The sequence below is a fragment of the Meles meles genome, chromosome 18 (assembly GCF_922984935.1).
Source record: "Meles meles chromosome 18, mMelMel3.1 paternal haplotype, whole genome shotgun sequence".
Lineage (NCBI taxonomy): Eukaryota > Metazoa > Chordata > Mammalia > Carnivora > Mustelidae > Meles > Meles meles.
This window is the reverse complement of record NC_060083.1, coordinates 50,958,689-50,979,443: the sequence shown is the minus strand read 5'-3', so window position 1 is coordinate 50,979,443 and position 20,755 is coordinate 50,958,689. Positions and strand designations below refer to the sequence as shown.

At 40.9% G+C, this 20,755-nt stretch overlaps 1 protein-coding gene across 3 annotated transcripts in view; it reads right to left on the bottom strand.

Annotated features, from left to right (window-relative positions):
• Positions 1-20,755, bottom strand: part of HELZ (helicase with zinc finger) — a 185,307-nt gene that overhangs the window by 127,455 nt on the left and 37,097 nt on the right. For all 3 annotated transcript variants that reach the window (XM_045984510.1, XM_045984509.1, XM_045984511.1), the window contains exons 5-6: positions 8,077-8,304; positions 5,311-5,347 (exon numbers count right to left, since the gene is read on the bottom strand). In XM_045984510.1, coding sequence (XP_045840466.1) covers positions 5,311-5,347; positions 8,077-8,286 — 247 coding nt within the window. In that variant the 5' untranslated portion in view covers positions 8,287-8,304. The remainder of the gene's footprint in view (positions 1-5,310; positions 5,348-8,076; positions 8,305-20,755) is intronic.

The window sequence follows — 20,755 nt, the reverse complement described above, 5'->3', positions numbered from 1 at the left end:
AGCACTTGCCATTTGCGCCAACATGGATGGACCTAGACGGCATTATACTAAGTGAAATGAATCAGAGAAAGACAAACATCATATGATTTCACTTATATGTGGAATCTAAAAAACAAAACAAGGGGCGCCTGGGTGGCTCACGCATTAAGCGGCTGCCTTCAGTTCAGGTCATGATCCCAGAGTCCTGGGATCCAGCCCCCCATTGGGCTCTCCACTCGGTGGGAAGCCTGCTTCTCCCTCTCCCACTCCCCCTGCTTGTGTTCCCTCTCTCACTGTGTGTCTCTTTCTGTCAAATAAATAAACAAAATCTTTAAAAATAAATAAAAACAAATAAACAAAAGCAGAAACAGACCCATAAATACAGAGTACAAACTGATGGCTGCCGGAGGGTCAGGGGGTGAGAGGCGATGGGCAAACAGGTGAAGGGGTATGGGAGCGACACTACAGCTTTCCAGCTATGGAATGAATAAGTCATGGGGATAGAGGAACAGCACAGGGAATACTGCCAATGGAACACTAACAGCGTTGTATGGTGACAGATGGGGGCTACACTTGTGGTCAGCACAGCGTAACGTACAGACCTATTGAGTGGCTATGCTAAATACACCCGAAACTAACATAATACTGTGCGTCAACTCTACATCAATTAAAAAAAAGTTAATAACCAGGCACCTGGCTGGCTCAGTCGGTAGAGCAGGCAAATCTTGACCTCACAGTTGCCAGTTTGAGCCCCACACTGGATATAGAGAGTACTTAAAAAACAATAATAACATTCTCAGTTAGGGTTTAAAAATCTGGCAGCCTTATGAAAAACGTTCACTGATGTTTATGATGACTAAATTTGTAGCATAATTTTGGTTGATAATATTTTCTTTTGATTTCACTTTTGTCGTTTATCTCATTCTATTTTGGTTCTTTTTATTTTTTTTAAAGATTATTTTTTAAGATTTTATTTATTTATTTGTCAGAGAAAGAGCACAAGCAGGCAGAGTGGCAGGCAGAGGCAGAGAGAAAAGCAGGCTCCCTGCTGGACAAGGGGCCCAATATGGGACTCGATCCCAGAACCCTGGGATCATGACCTGGGCCAAAGGCAGCGGCTTAACCAACTGAGTCACCCAGGCGTCCCTATTTTGGTTCTTTTTAAGTCTTAATTTTAATTGCAGTTAGTTAAAATACACTGTTATTCTATTTTATTAAAGTAAAAACTGTAAGTTTCCTATATAATCAATATTTCACAGGCATCCTGTTACACCAAATACAACTTATGTTCAGATAATGAAAACAGACTTGCCTACCTCATTTATCCAGTGCTCACAAGAGTGGCAACGGTCACTCTCTACAGCACAACCCCAAACTCAGAACTAAGGTCCATGAATTCAAAGCCTAGGTAGTTAATTTTTAAGATGCCCTCATGTCCTTACTCAGTCTATTTACTCTTTTTGAAGTAAAATTCCAACTTTATATTTTATGATTCTAATTAATTTCTGGCTTGAAAAAAATCAGCCATAAAAAACATTTTGGGGACAACCCAGTAAATGTGATTATAGACTGGACTTAAGGTAATATTAGAGAATCACTGTCAATTTTATTTGGTTAATAATAAAATTGTGATTATCCAACTATGGCCTTACTTTTGGAGATGATACTAACATATTTAGGGGTAAATATGATGTCTGTCATTATTTTCAAATATCTCAGAAAAAAATTAACATGGTAAAATCTTACCATCTAAGTTTTGAGAATATGAATGTTCATTAAAACATCTATTTTCCTATAGGAAAATATTTTAATTTCTTCATAACAAAAAACTTTTAATATTTTTTAATTCTGTAACAAAGACTGGCTGGCTGATTTCCTAACCCTGCCTGAGAAAGTGAAATCAGAAAGTCAAAGCAGCAAACAGAAAAGAGGGAAAAGGTAGTTGCAATGAGGCATGTTGAGAGTTGCAAGGAATGCAAACTGACAGCCTGACAGTAAGGGAACAGACAGCAACACAATATGGTATAGAAAATGGAAACATAGGGTTGGGGCCAGTAGGACAGGAGCTAGTCCAGAGCTCTCCAGCATTACAAAGCCGTGTAATACCTAACAGACTGAGATTCTTTTTTCTTTTTTTTAAGATTTTATTTACTTATTTGAGAGAGAGCAAGAGAGAATGAGAGCGAGCGAGCATGAGAAGGGGAAGGTCAGAGCCAGAAGCACACCCCCTGCCAAGCAGGAACCCGATGCGGAACTTAATCCGGGGATCCAGGATCATGACCCGAGCTGAAGGCAGCCGCTCAACCAACTGAGCCACCCAGATGCCCCAGCCTGAGATTCTTGACTTGCTTTTTATTACTAACTCACTGCCTACCCATGGTATTTTCTCTTAAGTAAGATTACCAAAAGTTGAAAAGGGAAAAAAAAAAAAAAAAAATTCATCTAATAGCAGAACTCTCCAACTAGCAATACATATATACAAACGTGGCCAATATTCCCAAGTATCTGTTTCAAATAAACAACGTTATATACACTGCTTCTGCATGAAAGTAAGCACTTTCCATGTTCTTCCATATCACCTAAATGGTAACAAGGAATGCACAGAATTTAAAGATGTCCTCCCTTACTGGAAGCCAACCGATTTTTCACTTTCACACACAGCACTGCAGTAAACACCATTCCACACACAATTCCTTCCTTCTTTTGGATTATTTACTTGGGATAGCATCCCAGAAATGAGATTAGTGGGTCAAAGGTATAAACATATTACCAAGCTGCATTCTCCCTCACATTCCACGAATACAAGAGTACACTCATTTCATTACAACTTTATCCTAGACATCAGTTAAACTTTTCTCCCCCAACATCACAGAGGTATAATTGGTATATAAAACACTGCATATAACTAATGTATAAATTTGGCAATTGCACGTATGTCTACACATGCTACTATCATCATACATAGGTAATAAACATATCCATGGTTCCTGGCTAAACATTTATTTTAGGAACTCAGTAGTTGTAAAATAGTATCTAACTTCAAAATGCTAAGTAAAACAACAGAAAAATTTCCCATATGCTCCTTCACTGACAGCAATTACTCTTCTGTGATTTTTCAGAAGTCATTTAACCTTCTGGGACTTTGTATGCCTCCAAAATGAGAAGACTGTACCAACCTCACTACTGAAGGGAGTGAAAATTAAAGGAAAGAGGCTCTCACACATGAGACTAGCAGAATGTCAAGACTGATGGGTTCCAGTGTTACTGAGGTCACCGGCACAGGCATTCTCAGGTACTGCTGCAGCGTGTGTGCATCAGAAACAAATCTGACAATGTCTGCTAAAACTCTTAGCATATATTGGGACACCTGGGTGGCTCAGTGGGGTAAGCGGCTGCCTTCCACTCAGGTCACGGTCCCAGGGTCCTGGGATCGAGCCCTGATCAGGCTCCCTGCTCAGCACGGAGCCTGCTTCTGCTGCTCCCCTGCCTGTGCGCTCTCCTCTCTCCTCTCTTTCTCTCTCTCTCTCACTGTCAAATAAGTAAATAAAATCTTTAAAAATTTTTAAAAAACTATAAGCATATAATTTTAACCCAGATATCCAACTTTTAAAACTCCTTCACCCAGAGGCGCCTGGGTGGTGAAGTCAGTTAAGTGCCCAACCCTTGATTTTGGCTCAGGTCACGATCTCAGAGCAGACTCCATGCTCAACAGGAACTCTGCTTGAGACTCTCTGTCCCTCTCCCTCTCCCCCAGCCCCTACCCACCCCCCAACCCTCCACCCTCCCTCTCTCACTCTCTCTAAAAATAAATATATCTCTCTTTTTTTGAGTTGTTTTTTTTTTTTTAATTTATTTGTCTGAGAGAGAAGCACAGCAGGGGGAGCAGCAGGCAGACAGAGAGGGAGAAGCAGACTCCCCACCAAGCAGGGAGCCCGATGCGGGGCTCGATCCCAGGACCCTGGGATCATGACCTGAGCCGAAGGCAGACGCTTAACCCACTGAGCCACCCAGGCACCTCTAAATTCATCTTTTAAAAAAAAACAAACCTCCTTCACCCAGACATCCAACTTTTAAGACTAGCCTACAGAAATAAACCACAGTAAGAAAGAATGTATGTTCATTACAAGATGGATTATAATGAACCTAGAAAACTAGAACCAGCTGAATGCCCACCAATGGGAGAATTTTTGAGTAAATATGAAACATTATGGAAATATGGAATATTTTAACTGGAACTGGAACTTAGAAAGATACCCATGATCTGTAGACATGTAGGAAATATGCTTTGTATTCATCACATACACCTTTTTTAATTTTTAAAGGAAAACCTGTATCTACATTATTTAAGTATTTATGTTTGTCACTATAGAGAAAAGTACTAAAGACATAGCAAACTAGTAACAATGACCTCTTCAGATGGGGTAAAAAGGGGAGAGATAGGATTCCCTTCTTCATAGACCTCTGTTATCATTTGACTTATTATTATCTGGCTTGTTGGTAACTTTAAATGTCCACAGGTAGTAAAGACATTATTAAAGGAGGTTCACATTCTTAAATGAATGGTTAAATTATATCCAACATGTCAAAGGAGTAAGATAGTTCTTTAAAGTTTACAACAAAAACAGTTAATACTTTTAAAAGTTCTGATACAAAAGCATAATAAAAAGCTTAACTTCCATTTAACTCAGCACCCCTCCCCCAAATTTTGGATAACTGAAACATTACGTTACTCAAATCACTGGTCTGTGCAAAAAATCCCACCAAGGGTGTGTGAGCATGCACGCTCAACCCCTTCTCCCACTCACTCCTCGATTCACTCCAGTGAACTGGCAGCAATTACGAAGAAAAGGATTCCTATTCTATGAGTACCCGAAGAGTAAGAATCTTTTTAATTAATTTCTTGCCCAAAGAAAACAGGAAAAAAGCAAAAGGAGCACCCTACTTAGTCTCTCCTCTCTAAGGGAAATTTTCTACTGAAGGGAAAAAAAACATTTAAGGAGGGACAAGCAAGCATTTCAATTTATCTAAGCTTAACATTTAATTGATGCGTGTTAACAGTTTTAAAATTTGGCTCTTATTGACTGAAAATACACAAACTTGAAAAGGACACTATCAATGTTCCCACTCATGACTAGGAACAATGTTCCAGTGTATACCCATCAAGGCAAGGAAGTTGTCATCCAGAATTAGTAGTCACCACCGTAAGGTGGAGTGTTTAAAATATTATAATCTCTCTTGAAATTAGCATATAAGAAATCAAATCTTAAACAATGCTCAATTTAAGTAACTCAAAATTCTCAAAGTAGAAAACAGTCCCATTTTTAAACATACCATGCCTACAATCTTCATCAGCTTGCCCATAGTTTTTCTGCAAAATAAAAGATACAAGATAAAATTAAGTAGTTCAAAGGCTGCTTAACACAGATTTTATTCCAAAAAAGCCAGCTTTGTTTCAAAGTTTAATTATTAATGTTTCAAATGTAACATTCACAGAGCAAAACCAAGTCATGTGCTCTCTAAGGATTACATAGCACTCCTCAAATACACATTATAAAGCACTTCCCGTCCACTTACTCACTCCGACTTCTCACTTTCTCTGGCTCCACATCACCAGAACCTCCTCCTTCATGATCACCCCCAGCTAAAGTCTTCCCTGGGAAAACCGAAGCCATGAGACAAGAACTTCCATGAACTGTCACACCACGTCTTCCTGCTTCCCAGCACACTCTGCCTTCCCTCTGTTACCAGACAAGCCATCCAGGTCTCCTTTCTAGAGCCTATCGTTCCACCTGTGCGTACCTGCTCTATGGTCCACTCAAGAACATCACACTCCGGCAAGCTGTCTCTATTTCTCCTACATCACTGACTTTTTTGCTTTCTATTGGTTCAGTCCTGGAAACAAACATAGCGCTATTTCAACCCATCTTTAAAAAAAAAAAATCCTTGGGGCGCCTGGGTGGCTCAGTGGGTTAAGCCTCTGCCTTCAGCTCAGGTCATGATCCCAGAGTCCTGGGATCAAGCCCCGCATCGGGCTCTCTGCTCAGCAGTGAGCCTGCTTCCTCTCTCTCTGCCTGCCTCTCTCCCTACTTGTGATCTGTCTGTCAAATAAATAAATAAAATCTTAAAAAAAAAAAAAAATCCTTCTCTTGACTTCGCTTCTCCCACCAGCTACCACTCCCACTTTTTGTGCCCCTTTGGGACAAAGCTCAACAACTGTCTTACTCATGTATTGCAAGTCCTTCCCCATGACTCGGTCTTAAAGTTTCTTTAGTCAGACGTTCACTCACCATTCCATGGAAACTGCTCTCATGGAGGTCTCTAGTGACCTGAACCGTATCCAGTTAGACACACACGACATTTCCATGTTCCCATTCAGACACACTGTCACATCCCAGCCAACTCTCAACTCTCACTATTCGACCCACAGCGACTCACACTGCTCAACACTCCCTCACTTGGATGCACTTTCCTCACATGGCTACCGGACACCGTCCTCCCTGAGCTTCCCCCTCCACAAAGGGTTACCCTTCAGGCTGCTCTGCTGGTCCCTCCTCTTCTCCCCGACCTCCTAACACTGTAGACCTAAGTCCTCAGTCCTCTCCTCTTCTCTGTGTACACTCGTTCCCTTGGTGATCTCACCCAGGCTCAAGACTTTACATACATATCACCCACTGGCCACCAACTCTTAAGTCAGTGTCTTTGACCCAGACCTCTCTGCCAAAATTCACACCTGTATATTTGACTGCTTACTCAACATCTCCAGCTACATATCTAAATGACATCTCAGACTCAGTATGTCCGAAACTGAGCTGCCATCTACCCCAGCCTTGTCATCACAATTGAAGAAAACCCACTTTCCAATTGCTCAGACAAAACAACACTGAGGTAAGGAATCTGTGTCTGCTCCCTTGCTCTCACTCCCTCCATTCATGTATTAAGAAATCTTACTAGCTCTGTCTTCAACTCAGAACCAGAACCAAAGCACTTCCCAATCCACTGCCACCATTTTGTCTGAGTCACTATCATCTCTGGCCTGGATTATTCCAACAGCCTCTAAGCTAGTCCCCCTGCCTCTACACTTACCCCTCTATAGCTTATTCTCAAAACAAAAGCCAAAGAATTCCTGCCAAATCAGATCATACCACTCCTCTACTCAAAACCCCACAAGAGAGATGTCTGGGTGGCTCAGTCACTTAAACATCTGCTTTTGGCTCAGGTCACGATCCCAGGGCCCTGGAATAGAGTCCCACATCAGGGTCCTTGCTCAGTGAGGGGCCTGCTTCTCCTTTCGGCTGTCACTCCCCATGCTAGTGCTCCTCCCTCTGACAAATAAATAAAATCTAAAAACAAAAAACAAAAAAATTAAAAACCCACAAGAGCTCCCTGTCTTAAGTAGGAGAAAAACAGGCCCTTATGGGGCCCCACAAGATCTAGCTCTGTTACCCTCTCCCCATTACATACTTTTCTCCAGCACACTGGCCTCCTAGCTATTTCTCAAACACGCCAGTCAGGCTTCTGCCTCGGGATCTTTGCAAGGACTATTTCCTCTGCCTGTACTGCTTTTCCTCCAGATTTTGACAAGGCTCACTCCCCTACCTCCTTCACATCACCTGATCAGTGAAACCAACCCTGACCACTCAATTTAAAACTGCAACCCGTCCCTAACCCTAGTATCCGCAATCACCCTTGCCCTGTCCATCTTTTTTTTCAAGCAGAGTGCTACCTTCTAATAATCTAAAGTGTCTACCTACGTATATTATCTGTTGTTTATTGTCTGTCTCCCAATACAAAAAAATACCATGGAGATCTTTCTCTTTTTCATCAATGTATACCAAGTACCTATACCAGTGTCCAGCACATAGTATACACTCAATAAATATTTGCTGAATGAGTGAATAACCCAAAATGTTACACAGTCGTACAATGTTAAAGGCTTAAAAACTGCTGTTGCAATTAAACATATTCAGCAATCACTAGCCAGGTCACTCATCTCCTCAGCCCAGAAATAGAGGTGATTATGACCAACAATTGTCCCCACTCTGTGAAAAAGTCCCTTTTACGTGGTTCGTAACTGGCTTATCAACAGTGTTTACTCACCAGTTGCAAAAATGAGGCAATTCTGTAAAGAAGACTCTCAATTTTGATGCTTTCTATCTCCAGTGGACATGGCCCTGGGAAGTCGGCCATGGAGTACTGGCCAAGAGAAAGGAGGGCCTCTGTGCAGTGCTTGAGGGTCATTTCATAGTCCTGCCTCTTAAGTGATTCACACGCTTGTTCACATGACTTCTCAGCTCTTCTGTCTTCCATGACTCAGGGACAAAAATCCTGCAGGAAGAAAGAACAAATCAGAGAAGGTTTTAAAATCTTACTAAAAGGGGTGCCTGGGTGGCTCAATCGGTTGGCCGTCTGCCTTTGGCTCGGGTTGTGGTCCCGGGATCGAGCCCTACGTCGGCTCCCGGGTTTGCAGGGAGCCTGCTTCTCCCTCTTCCTCTGCCTGCAGCTCCCCCTGCTTGTGTGCTCTCTCTCTCTCTGTCAAATAAATAAAAATCTTTTAAAAATTGTTTTTATTTAAAAAAAAATAAAAATTAAAAAGAAATAAAATCTTGCTAAATTGTAACTTCATTCCTACCTCCGCTGGTTTAATTATCTAAGTAGTTCTCTGCATCCGCCTTCTGATCAAGCTGCAGCTGAGCAGCGGTGACTGATGACACAAAATCGGTCTTCTCTTTTATATTTTACGAAGTCTTTACCAAGATCCAAGCAAATGTCAACCGTAAGTCAGTACCATACAAACAATGCATCAAATGTATACATGAGGCAAATGTATAAATGAAACATGACTTTGAATATTGCAGAGTGCAACAAACCATGAAGGCTTCTTTTTTTTTTTTTAAACCAGAAGGTACAGAAATGTTTCATATCCAAACCTCCCGATTTTCAGTCTTGTAATTCTGTGACTGTGACTGCAGAGCATCGAAATCTCTACCATGCTCGAGTTCCTAGCAGCCAGCCGCCACCACGTGGACCTCCCTTTTTAAACCTGAGACCGAGACTCCCATCGGCTGGTCTCATGCACATCGGAACTGCTCAGGACTGTCACATTTCAAGTCTGTAAATATGGACACCAATGCCATTTAAGCTAATTTAAGGGCGGGGGCTCGGACTCCCCGCGGAGGGCTGCATGCTACTGCGTTTAGATCAATCCATGCGCTCTGGGACTCGCCGCTGCCTCCTGGGTGGTGTCCATGTGGGCGGCACTTGAAGAGCAAGTCTAATGGACCCGCGTGTAATCTGCTATGAAAAACCATTTGTACAGTGTGTTTCATTTTTTAATGTGTGAAAATAAAGAAAATTAAAGGATTTCTGCACACACACAAAAAAAAAAACTTCCCCACCAACATAAAAAAATGGCTAAAGTCCAAGTTTGAACTGCTGATTAATTCAACAAGGATTTCCTGAGGCCAAGCCCCGCGCTCAGAGCACTGAAGTCAGGGATGGGAGTATGGCATCACTGCTTTCAAGAAACTGCGATTCTAGCAAGAGCAGCAAAGCACAAATGAACAATTACAAGAAAGACTTATTCCATCTGCCAAAAGGCATGAGCTGGCCTCAAAAGGTGAACAGAAGTTCACCACGCAGAGATGATAGGAAAAGTATATGTGGGCTTTTCAGAGAGACGAGTTCGAGTGAAATGACTATAGAGGAGAAACTATGTGACTTAAACTCCAGCTGCGTCAGGGAAAGAGGAGGAGGAGAGACGAATGACCTCATGTGCCACAAGAAGTGAGAGCTTTATTCCACAGGCAATGGGGCATGACAGATTTTTAAATAAGGAAAGAACCTGGTGGCACAGTTAAGCATCCAGCTCTTGGTTTCGACTCAGGTTGTAATTTCAGGATCGTGAGATCAAGTCCTGTATCAGTCTCTGCACTAAGTGCAGAGCCAGCTTAAGGCTCTCTCTCTCCCTCTTTCTCTCTGGCTACCTCCTCAACTAAATAAATCTTTAAAAATAAAAATAACAATAATTAAGGAAGGAAGGACTCTCTCGTATAGAAGTTGTGGGAAGAACTGGCAGGCATTGCCATTAATAAGGGATCACTAGGAGGCAGTCCAAGGAAGAGAGACTGAGGGTTCAAGTGCAGCCTCTCCCTGGCTGGACCACTCACACAGCAAGAGCACAAAAGCCAGGCAGACAAGACCTAAAATCCTGTGTGACCCGACAATCACGATACTGTTTCCAAGGGTCGGTCTTGCTGACCTCTAGCCACCAGCTCCGTCAAGCATGGAGACTGCTTTTCTTGCCCGCTCCCCCCTTACTGGCTCTCCTGCTCCTCCCTACCTTCCACCTTACCAACTGGCCCCAGGGACTTCTCTGTCCCTCTCGTCTCTCTCCAGCCCACAAGTACACTCCTGCCTGGCCTCTCCAGCTTTGATGACCACCTGGCCCCACGCTCTCCCAGCTGTTCCTCGGCCACATGCTGCCTCTGCGCTGCACCGAAAGCCGAGGGTAGACACCTGCAGATGGGCCCCCAGAAGACAGTGGTGCAGAGAGTAAGGCAGAAGAACAGACACCACAGAGGTCCGGGCCCTTCAACTTTGAGATACCCATATGTCAAAAACATGTAGAAATTTCCGAGGAATGGACCAAGAAAGAGTCAAAAAGGACTAGCCTTTGTTAACATTTGTTAAAATGGCTGGTATGCACATGGGATACAATATTCTCTACTTTCCTCTGTTTGAAATTTTAAGTTAAAAAAATCCCAAAGCATGGTTTTAAAATTAAAGGATATTTTAAATGTTTACATTTAACAAATTAACTTTTAACAAGAACCACAAAAATTAACTTTTATCAAGAACCACAAAAACAGAAACACCTCTATTTATTGTGAATTACACAAGATAATCCAACAAATAAGGGTGCCCGGGTGGCTCGGTCAACTGAGTGTCCAACTCTTGATTTCAGCTCAGGTCGTGATCTCAGCATCATGAAATCGAGCCCCATGTCCAGCTCTATACTCAGCAGGGAATCTGCTTGAGGATTCCCTCTCTCCCTCTCCTCCTCTCTCTCTAAAACAAATAAATAAATCTTTAAATAAATAAATAATCCAATAGCTATTTAGAGTACTGTGTCCTCAGTCTCTACACTGCCTCCCTTTCAACTTCCTCGGCCCTCCTTCAATGGACCACAAGACCCAGTTTGACCTAGGGGAGCTGAAAAATGTAGGATATAGTTGGTATTCATGCCCCTTATACAAACATGCATTAATCTGGATAAAATCAATTACCAAACAAAAATCAAGAATAATGATTTCTATATTACTACAGTGACTTTGCCCCTTAAGCATAAGAAAGGTATGACAAGATAACCACTAACTTACTATACAGACCTCAGTTAATGCTACTGACACTATGGGCCGAATAGTTCTTTGTTTCCAGAGGCTGTCTTGTGCTTTGTAAGATGTGTAACGGCATCTCTGGCCTCTACCCACTAGATGCCAGTAGTATCTCCCACCCTATGACAACTAAAAGGGTCTCCAGACAGGAGCAAATGTCCCCTGGGGAGTAAAATCATTCCTGATTGAGAACTACTGACACAAAGAAGCATATAGTGTTTGCCTACCAGAAAACAGCAACAATAACTACAGATACCAGAGGCCCCAGAATGAGCAAATCTTTCCTATAAAACTCCCAGCCCACATCTAGAAAATACTACAAAAAGAAGTAAAAAGAAAAGAAAAACTAAGAATGCACAAGCTAAAATCTCTCTTAGGAAAAGAATGCAGCACAGTGATCCAGAGCATAGGCTTAGAGCCAGAGGACTTGTATTCAAAACTCACCAGTCCCCCTCACTAACCAACCCCCTCACTCACCATCAATCCTGTCACTCTGTCACTCAGACACTCACCAGCTGCATGGCCTGGGACAAGTGACTTAACCTCCTGTATCTCAACTTACCTCGGAAATGGCAAAACATCTAATGCCTACCTCCTATGGTTAATGCAGGATTAGGTAAAATAATATGTGTAGAACACTTAGAAGAATGCCTGGCACACAGTATGTGCTCCATTAAGTGTCAGCTATTGTTATTTCCCTAAAATTCCAAATTTTCAGGGCACCTGGGTGGCTCAGTGGGTTAAAGGCTCTGCCTTCGGCTCAGGTCATGATCCCAGGGTCCTGGGATAGAGCACCGCATCGGGCTCTCTGCTCAGCAGGGGGCCTGCTTCCCTTCCCCTCTCTCTGCCTGCCTCTCTGCCTGCTTGGGATCTCTGTCTGTCAAATAAATAAATAATCTTTTAAAAAAATAAGTAAGATAAAAATAAAATTCCAAGTTTTCAATTTAAATAAAGTAGAATCACTGCACTGATCTCAACATACAATAATGTATTTATAGAAAACAAAACAGCACTCTAGGTAACTACTTAATTAACAGAGGTATTATTTTCATCCCTTTTATCCATCTCAATAAACTGATAATGATTATGGAAGAACAGCCTTTGGAGAAGTAAGTTTGTATGTCACTGATTTAGACGAGATAACCCCTAAAAGGGACTACAAAAGGAGATCACAAAGCCTCCTACCAACATTAGCCACCAAACATTTTCGCCAGGGAAATCTCAGTAACATTAACAGGTAAGTAGAGATTAGAGGCAGAAGCTTTGTGGCTCAATGACTTAAAGAGTTAACATCTGATTCATTAGGTTCAAGTGCCAACCTCAGAAGAGGATGTGAAAGTTTCTACCACAAATACCTTCATTAATCAGGTCCCATCATTGGTTTCTACCTAAGTCCTACCTGAACCTCCTAGCGGTACTTGGCTGTAGAGTGGATCAGGACGAAGCAGGTCTTATTCAACTGTTTTCTCTGGTTTTTCAGAAAACACCATGACCTTGCTACACATGCTCCTAAAGATGAAGTGCTTTCTCAAACATCAAATAAAAACTGCCAGTCAAAGTGAGATAATGCCACAGGCCATGCTAAAATGGACTGCAGAATATATGTATGGAGAGATTTGGAACTACTTCTAGAAGAGGCCAGCACCCAGCTACACCTCCCTGTGGGGGTGACAGACCCTCTTGTCTGCCTGGCCAGAATGGCCTGATCCAAGGGCAGACACTGACCAAGCTGGGTCTAGGAGAGCCTCTCCCATGGGGACAGGGAGATCCAGGGAAAGGAGCTGAGTCACTCGAATCACGTCAATATAGGAAGAAGCACCACACCTGCCTATTGTGAAAGCTACCCTCTACCAGCCTTGATTCTTCTCTTCCTGTTAAAAACATTCAAGTTACGGGGCGCCTGGGTGGCTCAGTGGGTTAAGCCTCTGCCTTCGGCTCAGGTCGTGACCTCGGGGTCCTGAGATCAGGCCCCACATCGGGCTCTCTGCTCAGCAGGGAGCCTGCTTCCCCTCTCTGCCAACTTGTGATCTCTGTCTGTCAAATAAATAAAAAAATCTTAGAAAAACATTCAAGTTGCATAAAAAGAACATAAAACACTAATTTTCTACAAACTCTGACCCCTGTGAGGAACATGGGCTTGAGAGTATGTAACTTCACAGGCACGAAAGCGGGAATCAGAAACCAAGGTTCCAATCCAAATCCATGAACTCCTGCAATCTGCAGCTGACCCATAAAAGAGACTAATATCATTAGTTGTTTGGCCACCCAGCATCCATTCCTCTTCCTGGTAATAGGAGCCCGTACTCTCCCTCCGAGAATTCACCTCTCCCCTACAGTCATCCGTGCGGTTCCTGAAGAGCTGACTGCACCAAGGAAGCTAAGGCTGTCATATGACCACGACTGGCCAATCCAAGCCACAGCCCCAAACAACAAGATTGGCTCAGGGTAAGACATGTGACCCCATCAGAACCAATGAGACATGAGACTTTTGCTGAGGCTTCTGGGAAAGAGACAGGTGTTCTTTCCTGCTGAACCTAAAATCTGAGGCTCCAGAGGATGAATATGCTGTGGCCATTTTTCTACCATATAGTGCCTACAACTGAAGTTTATACAGAAAAAGGCAGAGTTGATTCATGGGGAGAAACTGGGTCCTGATGTCACGACTTGAGCCTGACTCCAACTAGCTATGCCTGAACTTTGCAGTTAGGTGAGCCAAGAAATTTCTTTCTAGTTTAAGACAGTTCAGGTTGATGCTTCAGGTAGTTGGAACTAACTGATGTATATGTACATCTAATTAGTACTTTACAGGAAGCTAAAGACAGAAGGAGATGGTAACTGTCTCATAAAACAGTATCTACACACATGATTGCTAATAGCACTGGCCACAGTTATTGATTACTAATAACAGTAAGTGTAAAGAGGAAAAGAAGTGTGATATTTGGTTATTCTGCCTGTTGAAAATATAATTCTAAAACATGTGTTTAAATGACTTCATCATAAAGCTACTTCGGCAATAATAAGAACCATTTACTGAACACTTACTGTGTGATGGATATTGTTGAAAATGAGCTACATAATCCAATTTAATCCCCATAATGACCTTACAAGGTGGATATTATTATTTTTCCAATCTCATTTACAGAGAAGGAAAGTGAAGCACAGAAAAGTTACTTACCCACAGTTATACCGTAAACAATAGAGGCAGAATTCAAATTCAGACAGTATGACCCAGTTCACGCTTTTAGCCATGACACTGACTCTGAACCCACAATGGAGGAGGTTCCCATGCTTTCCAAGAGTGGAAACTCAAACCCAGGCACTTCCAAAAATATTAAATGTGAATGTAAAATATCTTCAGTCTTAATGACTGATTTCCTACATAGTTCTGCATCATAAAAGTATCAGTATGTTAACCATGTTAGAGATTACCATTGAAAAGAAAGTAGGAAAATCTTCCCAAATCTAAGCCAATCAACTCTTTTAGTTAAGCAGAAGTCACAGATGTTCCTAAGACTACAGAGTATTTTAATTAACACCACCTTTCCATAAAATGATTAACATTTGCACCTTCCACAAAGTCAACTTTATGAGAACATTCCTAATACTAAGTTAGTTTTCACTACCTTACAGGAAAGAAACTTGTTTTAAAATCTATCAATCTTAGTACAATCCAAAAAAAGGAAAAAAAACATAATAAATTAGACCTAATCAAAATTAAACATTTCTGTCCTCTAAAAGTCCACGCTAAAGGAATGAAGAGAAAGCTAGAGACTAAGAGAAAATTTTTTGCAAATCACGTATCTGGAAAAGGATTTGTATCCAGACATAGAATTCTCAAAACTCAATAATAGGAAAATAACCAAATTAAAAGCTGGATAAAAAATTTCCACACGCATTCCACAAAGATATGATGATGGCAAATTAGCACATGAAAAGATGTTCAATGGCTTGAGTCATCAGAGAAATGCAAATTAAAACCATGATTAGGCACTACTACTAGATACCTATTAGAATAACTACATTCCAAATACTGATATTATCAGTGATGTGGAATACCAGAACTCTCATACACTGCTAGTGGGAATATAAAATGGTACAGCCACTCCAGAAAAAGGATTGGCAGTTTCTTAAAAAGTTAAACATATACTCACTATATGACCCAGCAATCCCCTCTCCCCACAGACGGCTACCCTAGAGAAATGAAAACGTTATGTTCACACAAAAATCTGTACACAGATGTTTATAGTAGCTCCATTCATAACTGCTAAAAACTGGAAACAATCCAAATGTCCCTTAATGAATGACGATAGAAAACTACTCAGCAATAAAAAAAAGAATAAGTTTGTAATATATTTAATACCTTAGATGAATCTAAAGACAGAGTAAAAGAGCCCAGTCTCAAAAGTTTAATACTGTATAATTCCATTTGTATTATATTTTCAAAAAGCCAAAACTACAGGGCTGGAAAAAGGTCAGTGGTTGCAGGGGTTATGGGATGGGGATGGATAATTACACAAGGAGAGCATGAGGGAGTTTTGGGGATGATAATAGCACGTATGCAACTGTGGGGATAGCTGCACAAACTAGACGTGCATTAAATTGAAAAAAATTTTTTACCAAAAGAAAAAAGCCACTTTTACAGTATGATAATTTAAAAGTAAAATTTTAAAATTACTTTAAAATATGAATCGCAATGTCACAATTAACATGTTTTTTAAAAACTGTAAAGAAGAGGCGCCTGGGTGGCTCAGTGGGTTAAAGCCTCTGCCTTCGGCTCAGGTCATGATCTCAGGGTCCTGGGACCGAGCCCCGCATCAGGCTCTCTGCTCAGAAGGGAACGTGCTTCCCTTCCCCTCTCTCTGCCTGCCTCTCTGCCTACCTGTGATCTCTGTCTGTCAAATAAATAAATAAAATCTTAAAAAAAAAAAAACTGTAAAGAAATAGATACGGAAGGATAGTGTTGTTAATAAATGGAAAACCTACACACATTTCCCTTTCCATCCACATATGTTTCAGAGGCAAGAACGGAGGCTCAGAAAGAAAGTCTCCAAACTGAGCAATCATTGAGTTCACTTGGCACCAAATATAGGATACTTCTGAAGAATTCCATCATCGCCAGGTACTCTGTCCAGGACCAAAAGTAAATGGAAGAAAAATGAAATCAATGGTGCGCCACAAAGGTGGTAGGGAGACAGGCCTGGACTAAGACATTTTCAGTAACAGGTGATAAAAAGGAAAGTGATTTTTAAAAGCATCATTCTTTTCCCACTGTGGACTTCATTCTGTAACTGTATGAGTATAACCATCCAACCACCATGAAATCAAGTCATGAAATGTGGTTTACTGAAAAAAAAAAAAAATCAGTTATCTTCCTTAAATTAACTTTTCTTGTTAATGTAGTTATGTTCCTCTTTTACTTGAAAAGAGCTAAAGCTTATTTGATTACAAACAGACTTCAAAGAAGAAAAATCAACTGTGAGCAAACAGCAGGAGCCAATAGTAGTAAATAAAATTTCTTCAATCTAAATTGAAGAGGATTTCTGTATCTGTCTTATACATTTGTTCCCATCAGAAACAAACAAACAAAAAAATATCTTCCTCATAGTTAATTAACCTGGGTAGAATGAATCGGACTGCATTTGTCGAGATTTGAGAAGACTGATGAGCTATGCTGAACATCACCACTATCCACTCTGACAGAAATCACAAACAGCCATATAATCAGGTCTCGATTAGACTCCAAGTTGTCCTTAATTTATTCAGCTATATAAGCAATAAAACCATAGGAAAACTTAAAAGATGCATACAATAAAATACATTTCTTTACATGACTAACAAAACAAAAAAAAAACTTTTTTTTTTTTTTTTTTTACAAAACAAAAATTTAAACAAAGGAACAACTGCTAGGAAAAAATTATAGAGATTCACTTTTTTTTCAAAGTCAATAATTTGCCTTTAATCTGCCTCATGCATTGTTATTTTCCCAGTGGAAACTCTATTATTCTGAAAACAAGACTCTACTGGAAAGTAAATGCATTGTGACAAGAGAAGAAAAGCCAGACTGATACATTATTAAAATAACCCACATGACCTAGCCCCTTGGATTGAGGAAAGCGTATGAGAGCATCCCCCCTTCTCCAGACTTAGCAGCCCAACTGTGGGGAGACAGTGATGCCAGCAGAAGTGTGTTATGCTTCCTCGGGGAATAAAAAGTTTGGAACCATTAGTCCAGGGGTGGCACAGTGGTTCTGAAATGCCGGTAAATTAGTGTTCAGGCTCACTACTAGACCTCCAGGCCACCCACGGCCTGGATAGAGCCTAATTTCCTCACCACGCCTGAAGGGCAGTCAAGCTTCTGAGTCTCTGACTGTGTCCCTTCCCATCGCCTGAATGTCCTTTCCCTCCTCTCTCTGAACCTAACTCCTACTCGGCTTTAAACAAATGCTGCCAGACTTAACTTCTCTAAAATGTTCTCCCTCCTAAACCAGCACTACTTCCTATAGAAGGATTTGGCCTCTTAATCATCTATTATTTTGAATTAAACATATAAGATGCTTTGGCTGCCCACACAACCATCTTATAAATAGGGTCATATTTTATATCATTGATATCCCCAAGACAACCATTCAATTCACTAAAGCCATTCAATAAATGCTTTAATTGAATTTCCCAAAGAGATGGCCTAAAATAACCTGAATGCCAAGCATTCCAAGAACTGAACTGTCCTGTACCAAATTCAGTACTCATTAGAATTCCAAGTCATAAAGAGGAATGTTGTGTTATCTTTAAATTTATCTGTTTTTGTCCAAAACTGGAATCTGCCATGGTTCTATGGGATACATAAGCAAAATATTCTGCAAAGTAAAGAAAGTTTTATTCATTGTACTGTATTTAATATTCACCTAGACTTGCATTTTTCCTCTAAAACTCTTATAAAATCTCTGAGCATGCAAGAAGCATTAGAAGAGAGACTAAGACTATTGAGAAGAAAACTAGAAACTAAGATCATCAATCATATTCCATTTTGAGTAATCTCTTCATGAAGAGGTAAATTTTCCTAAATTCCAGAATGCATGGAATTCAATACAGCAAGGCAAAATGTTTTAAATACGTAAAAGAAACATCCTAATGGGCTTCTACCATCTGTCTTAGTAACTAAAATGATAAAAACAAAAAAACCTAAATTTTAAAATCAACTGTATCAACAGCTAAAATTGAGGGGGGTTTTCCCATCTATTAGCTTGTTTTTTCCTGACCCATATATTTTTCATTGGGGCACCTGGGTGGCTCAGTGGGTTAAAGCCTCTGCCCTCGGCTTGGGTCATGATCCCAGGGTCCTGGGTTCAATCCCCACATCGGGCTCTCTGCTCAGTGGAGATTTAAAATTAAGGAGACTTAAATTTAAAAGATTTAATTTATTTATTGGAGAGAGCAAGAAAGAGATAGTGAGAGAGGAAAAGAGGACAGGAGCAGGGAGAAGCAGGCTACCCACTGAGCACAGAGCCCGATGCAGGGCTCGATCCCAGGACTCAGGGACCATGACCTAAGCTAATGGCAGTCACTTAACTAACTGAGCCACTCAGGGCACCCCTGACCCATATTTCAGAACCCCCACCAGCAATTCTGGAGACAGATTTCTTTCAGTAATTCCAAATTATTTCTTAAAAAGTTTGAGCCTCCTCCCAAATCGTCTAACGTGCTTACTAATCAATAAAAATGCATATATTTTAAATCCCATATTTATGAAGCAATCAAATCAAAAGACTGACTTTCTAGAAAAGTTCGCTGCTTACCAAGAAAATTTTACTAAAAACATTTTCTATGCTTTGTATTTCTTTATTTTCCCTTTTAGATTATCTGTGGAGACTTGTAAACACATCATAATCCCAAACAGTTGAGCTTTTTAAACAAAACATAAATCAATTTTAAAAAGCCAACTGCATAATTAAAACAAAATGGTACCACCACCACCATCCTTCTTAAAAGCTGTCTCTAATTTACCAACAGTCTATGTTCTAAAACTGTATTTTCAAGTCGGTGATTGAAACTCAGTACAGAGTTTCTACTCCCATATGTAAGAAAAAAACAGTTTTGGTAAGTAAAAAAAAAAAAAAAAAGTAGATTATAAAATAATGCAGTATATAATCCCATTTTGTAAAACATGTATTGAATATGTTACATAAAAAGCCAAGATATGGGGCGCCTGGTTGGCTCAGTTGCTTGAGCAATTGCCTTCCACTCAGGTCATGATCCTGGAGTCCCAGTATCCAGTCCCTGTATAGGGCTCCCTACTCGGCAGGGGTCCACTTCTCCCTCTGACCTCCCCCCCTCATGCTTGCTCACTCTTATTCTCTCTCTCTCTCAAATAAATAAAATCTTTAAAAAAAGCCAGGATATGAAACAAAATATCAAAAGTGACTATCTTCTTTCCCAAAAACCTTAACTCTAGTCTAACCATGAGGAAAACTATCAGACAAACCCAAACTCTGTAACACTCTATGAAATACCCGACCAAGGCCTGGGCCACTCAGTCATTTAAGTGCAGGACTCTTGGCTTTGGCTCAGGTCCTGACCTCAGGGTCGTGAGATGGAGCCCCTCGAAGGGCTCTGTGCCCAGCGTGGAGCCGGCTGGGGATTCTTTTTATTCCTCTCCCTCTCCCCCACCCCTGGCGCACTCTCTCTCAAATAAATCTTAAAAAAAAAAAAAGAAAGAAGGAAGGAAGGAAAGAGGGAAGGGAGGGAAGGGGGAGGGAAGAAGGTGGGAGGTAGGGAGGGGATAAAGAAGGAAAGACCAGGACTCGTCAACAATGACTCTGAAAAAACGGTCATAGTCCAGGAAACATGAAAACCATGTTCAACATGGATCCTGGATAGATCTTTGAACAGAAAAAGGGTTTTAGTGGAAAAACTAGGAAAATGCAAATAAAATCTGGTTATTAATTAACACTAATGTTCCAATGAAGGTTTCTTAGATTTGGCAAATGTACCATAGAAATGTAAGATATTAACAATGGGAGAACTACCTCTTAGGAAAATTTTGACTTGCAAAAAAGAAACAACAGGTATGTTGACTGTGAATTAGAATATTTACCCTGATTTTAGATAAGCAGCAATCTCAAGTATAAACTAAAAAAACAATAAAAAAAACAATGGGAAAAACTGGGTAGGGTACATGAGAACTCTGGCCTACACTTACAACTTTGCTGTCAATCTAAAATTATTCCAAAATTTAAAGTTTATTTAAAAAATTAGTTAAGTGGGGTGCCTGGGTAGCTAGTGGGTTAAAGCCTCTGCCTTCGGCTCGGGTCATGATCCCAGGGTCCTGGGATCGAGCCCCATATCGGGCTCTCTGCTCAGCAGGGAGCATGCTTCCTTCACTCTCT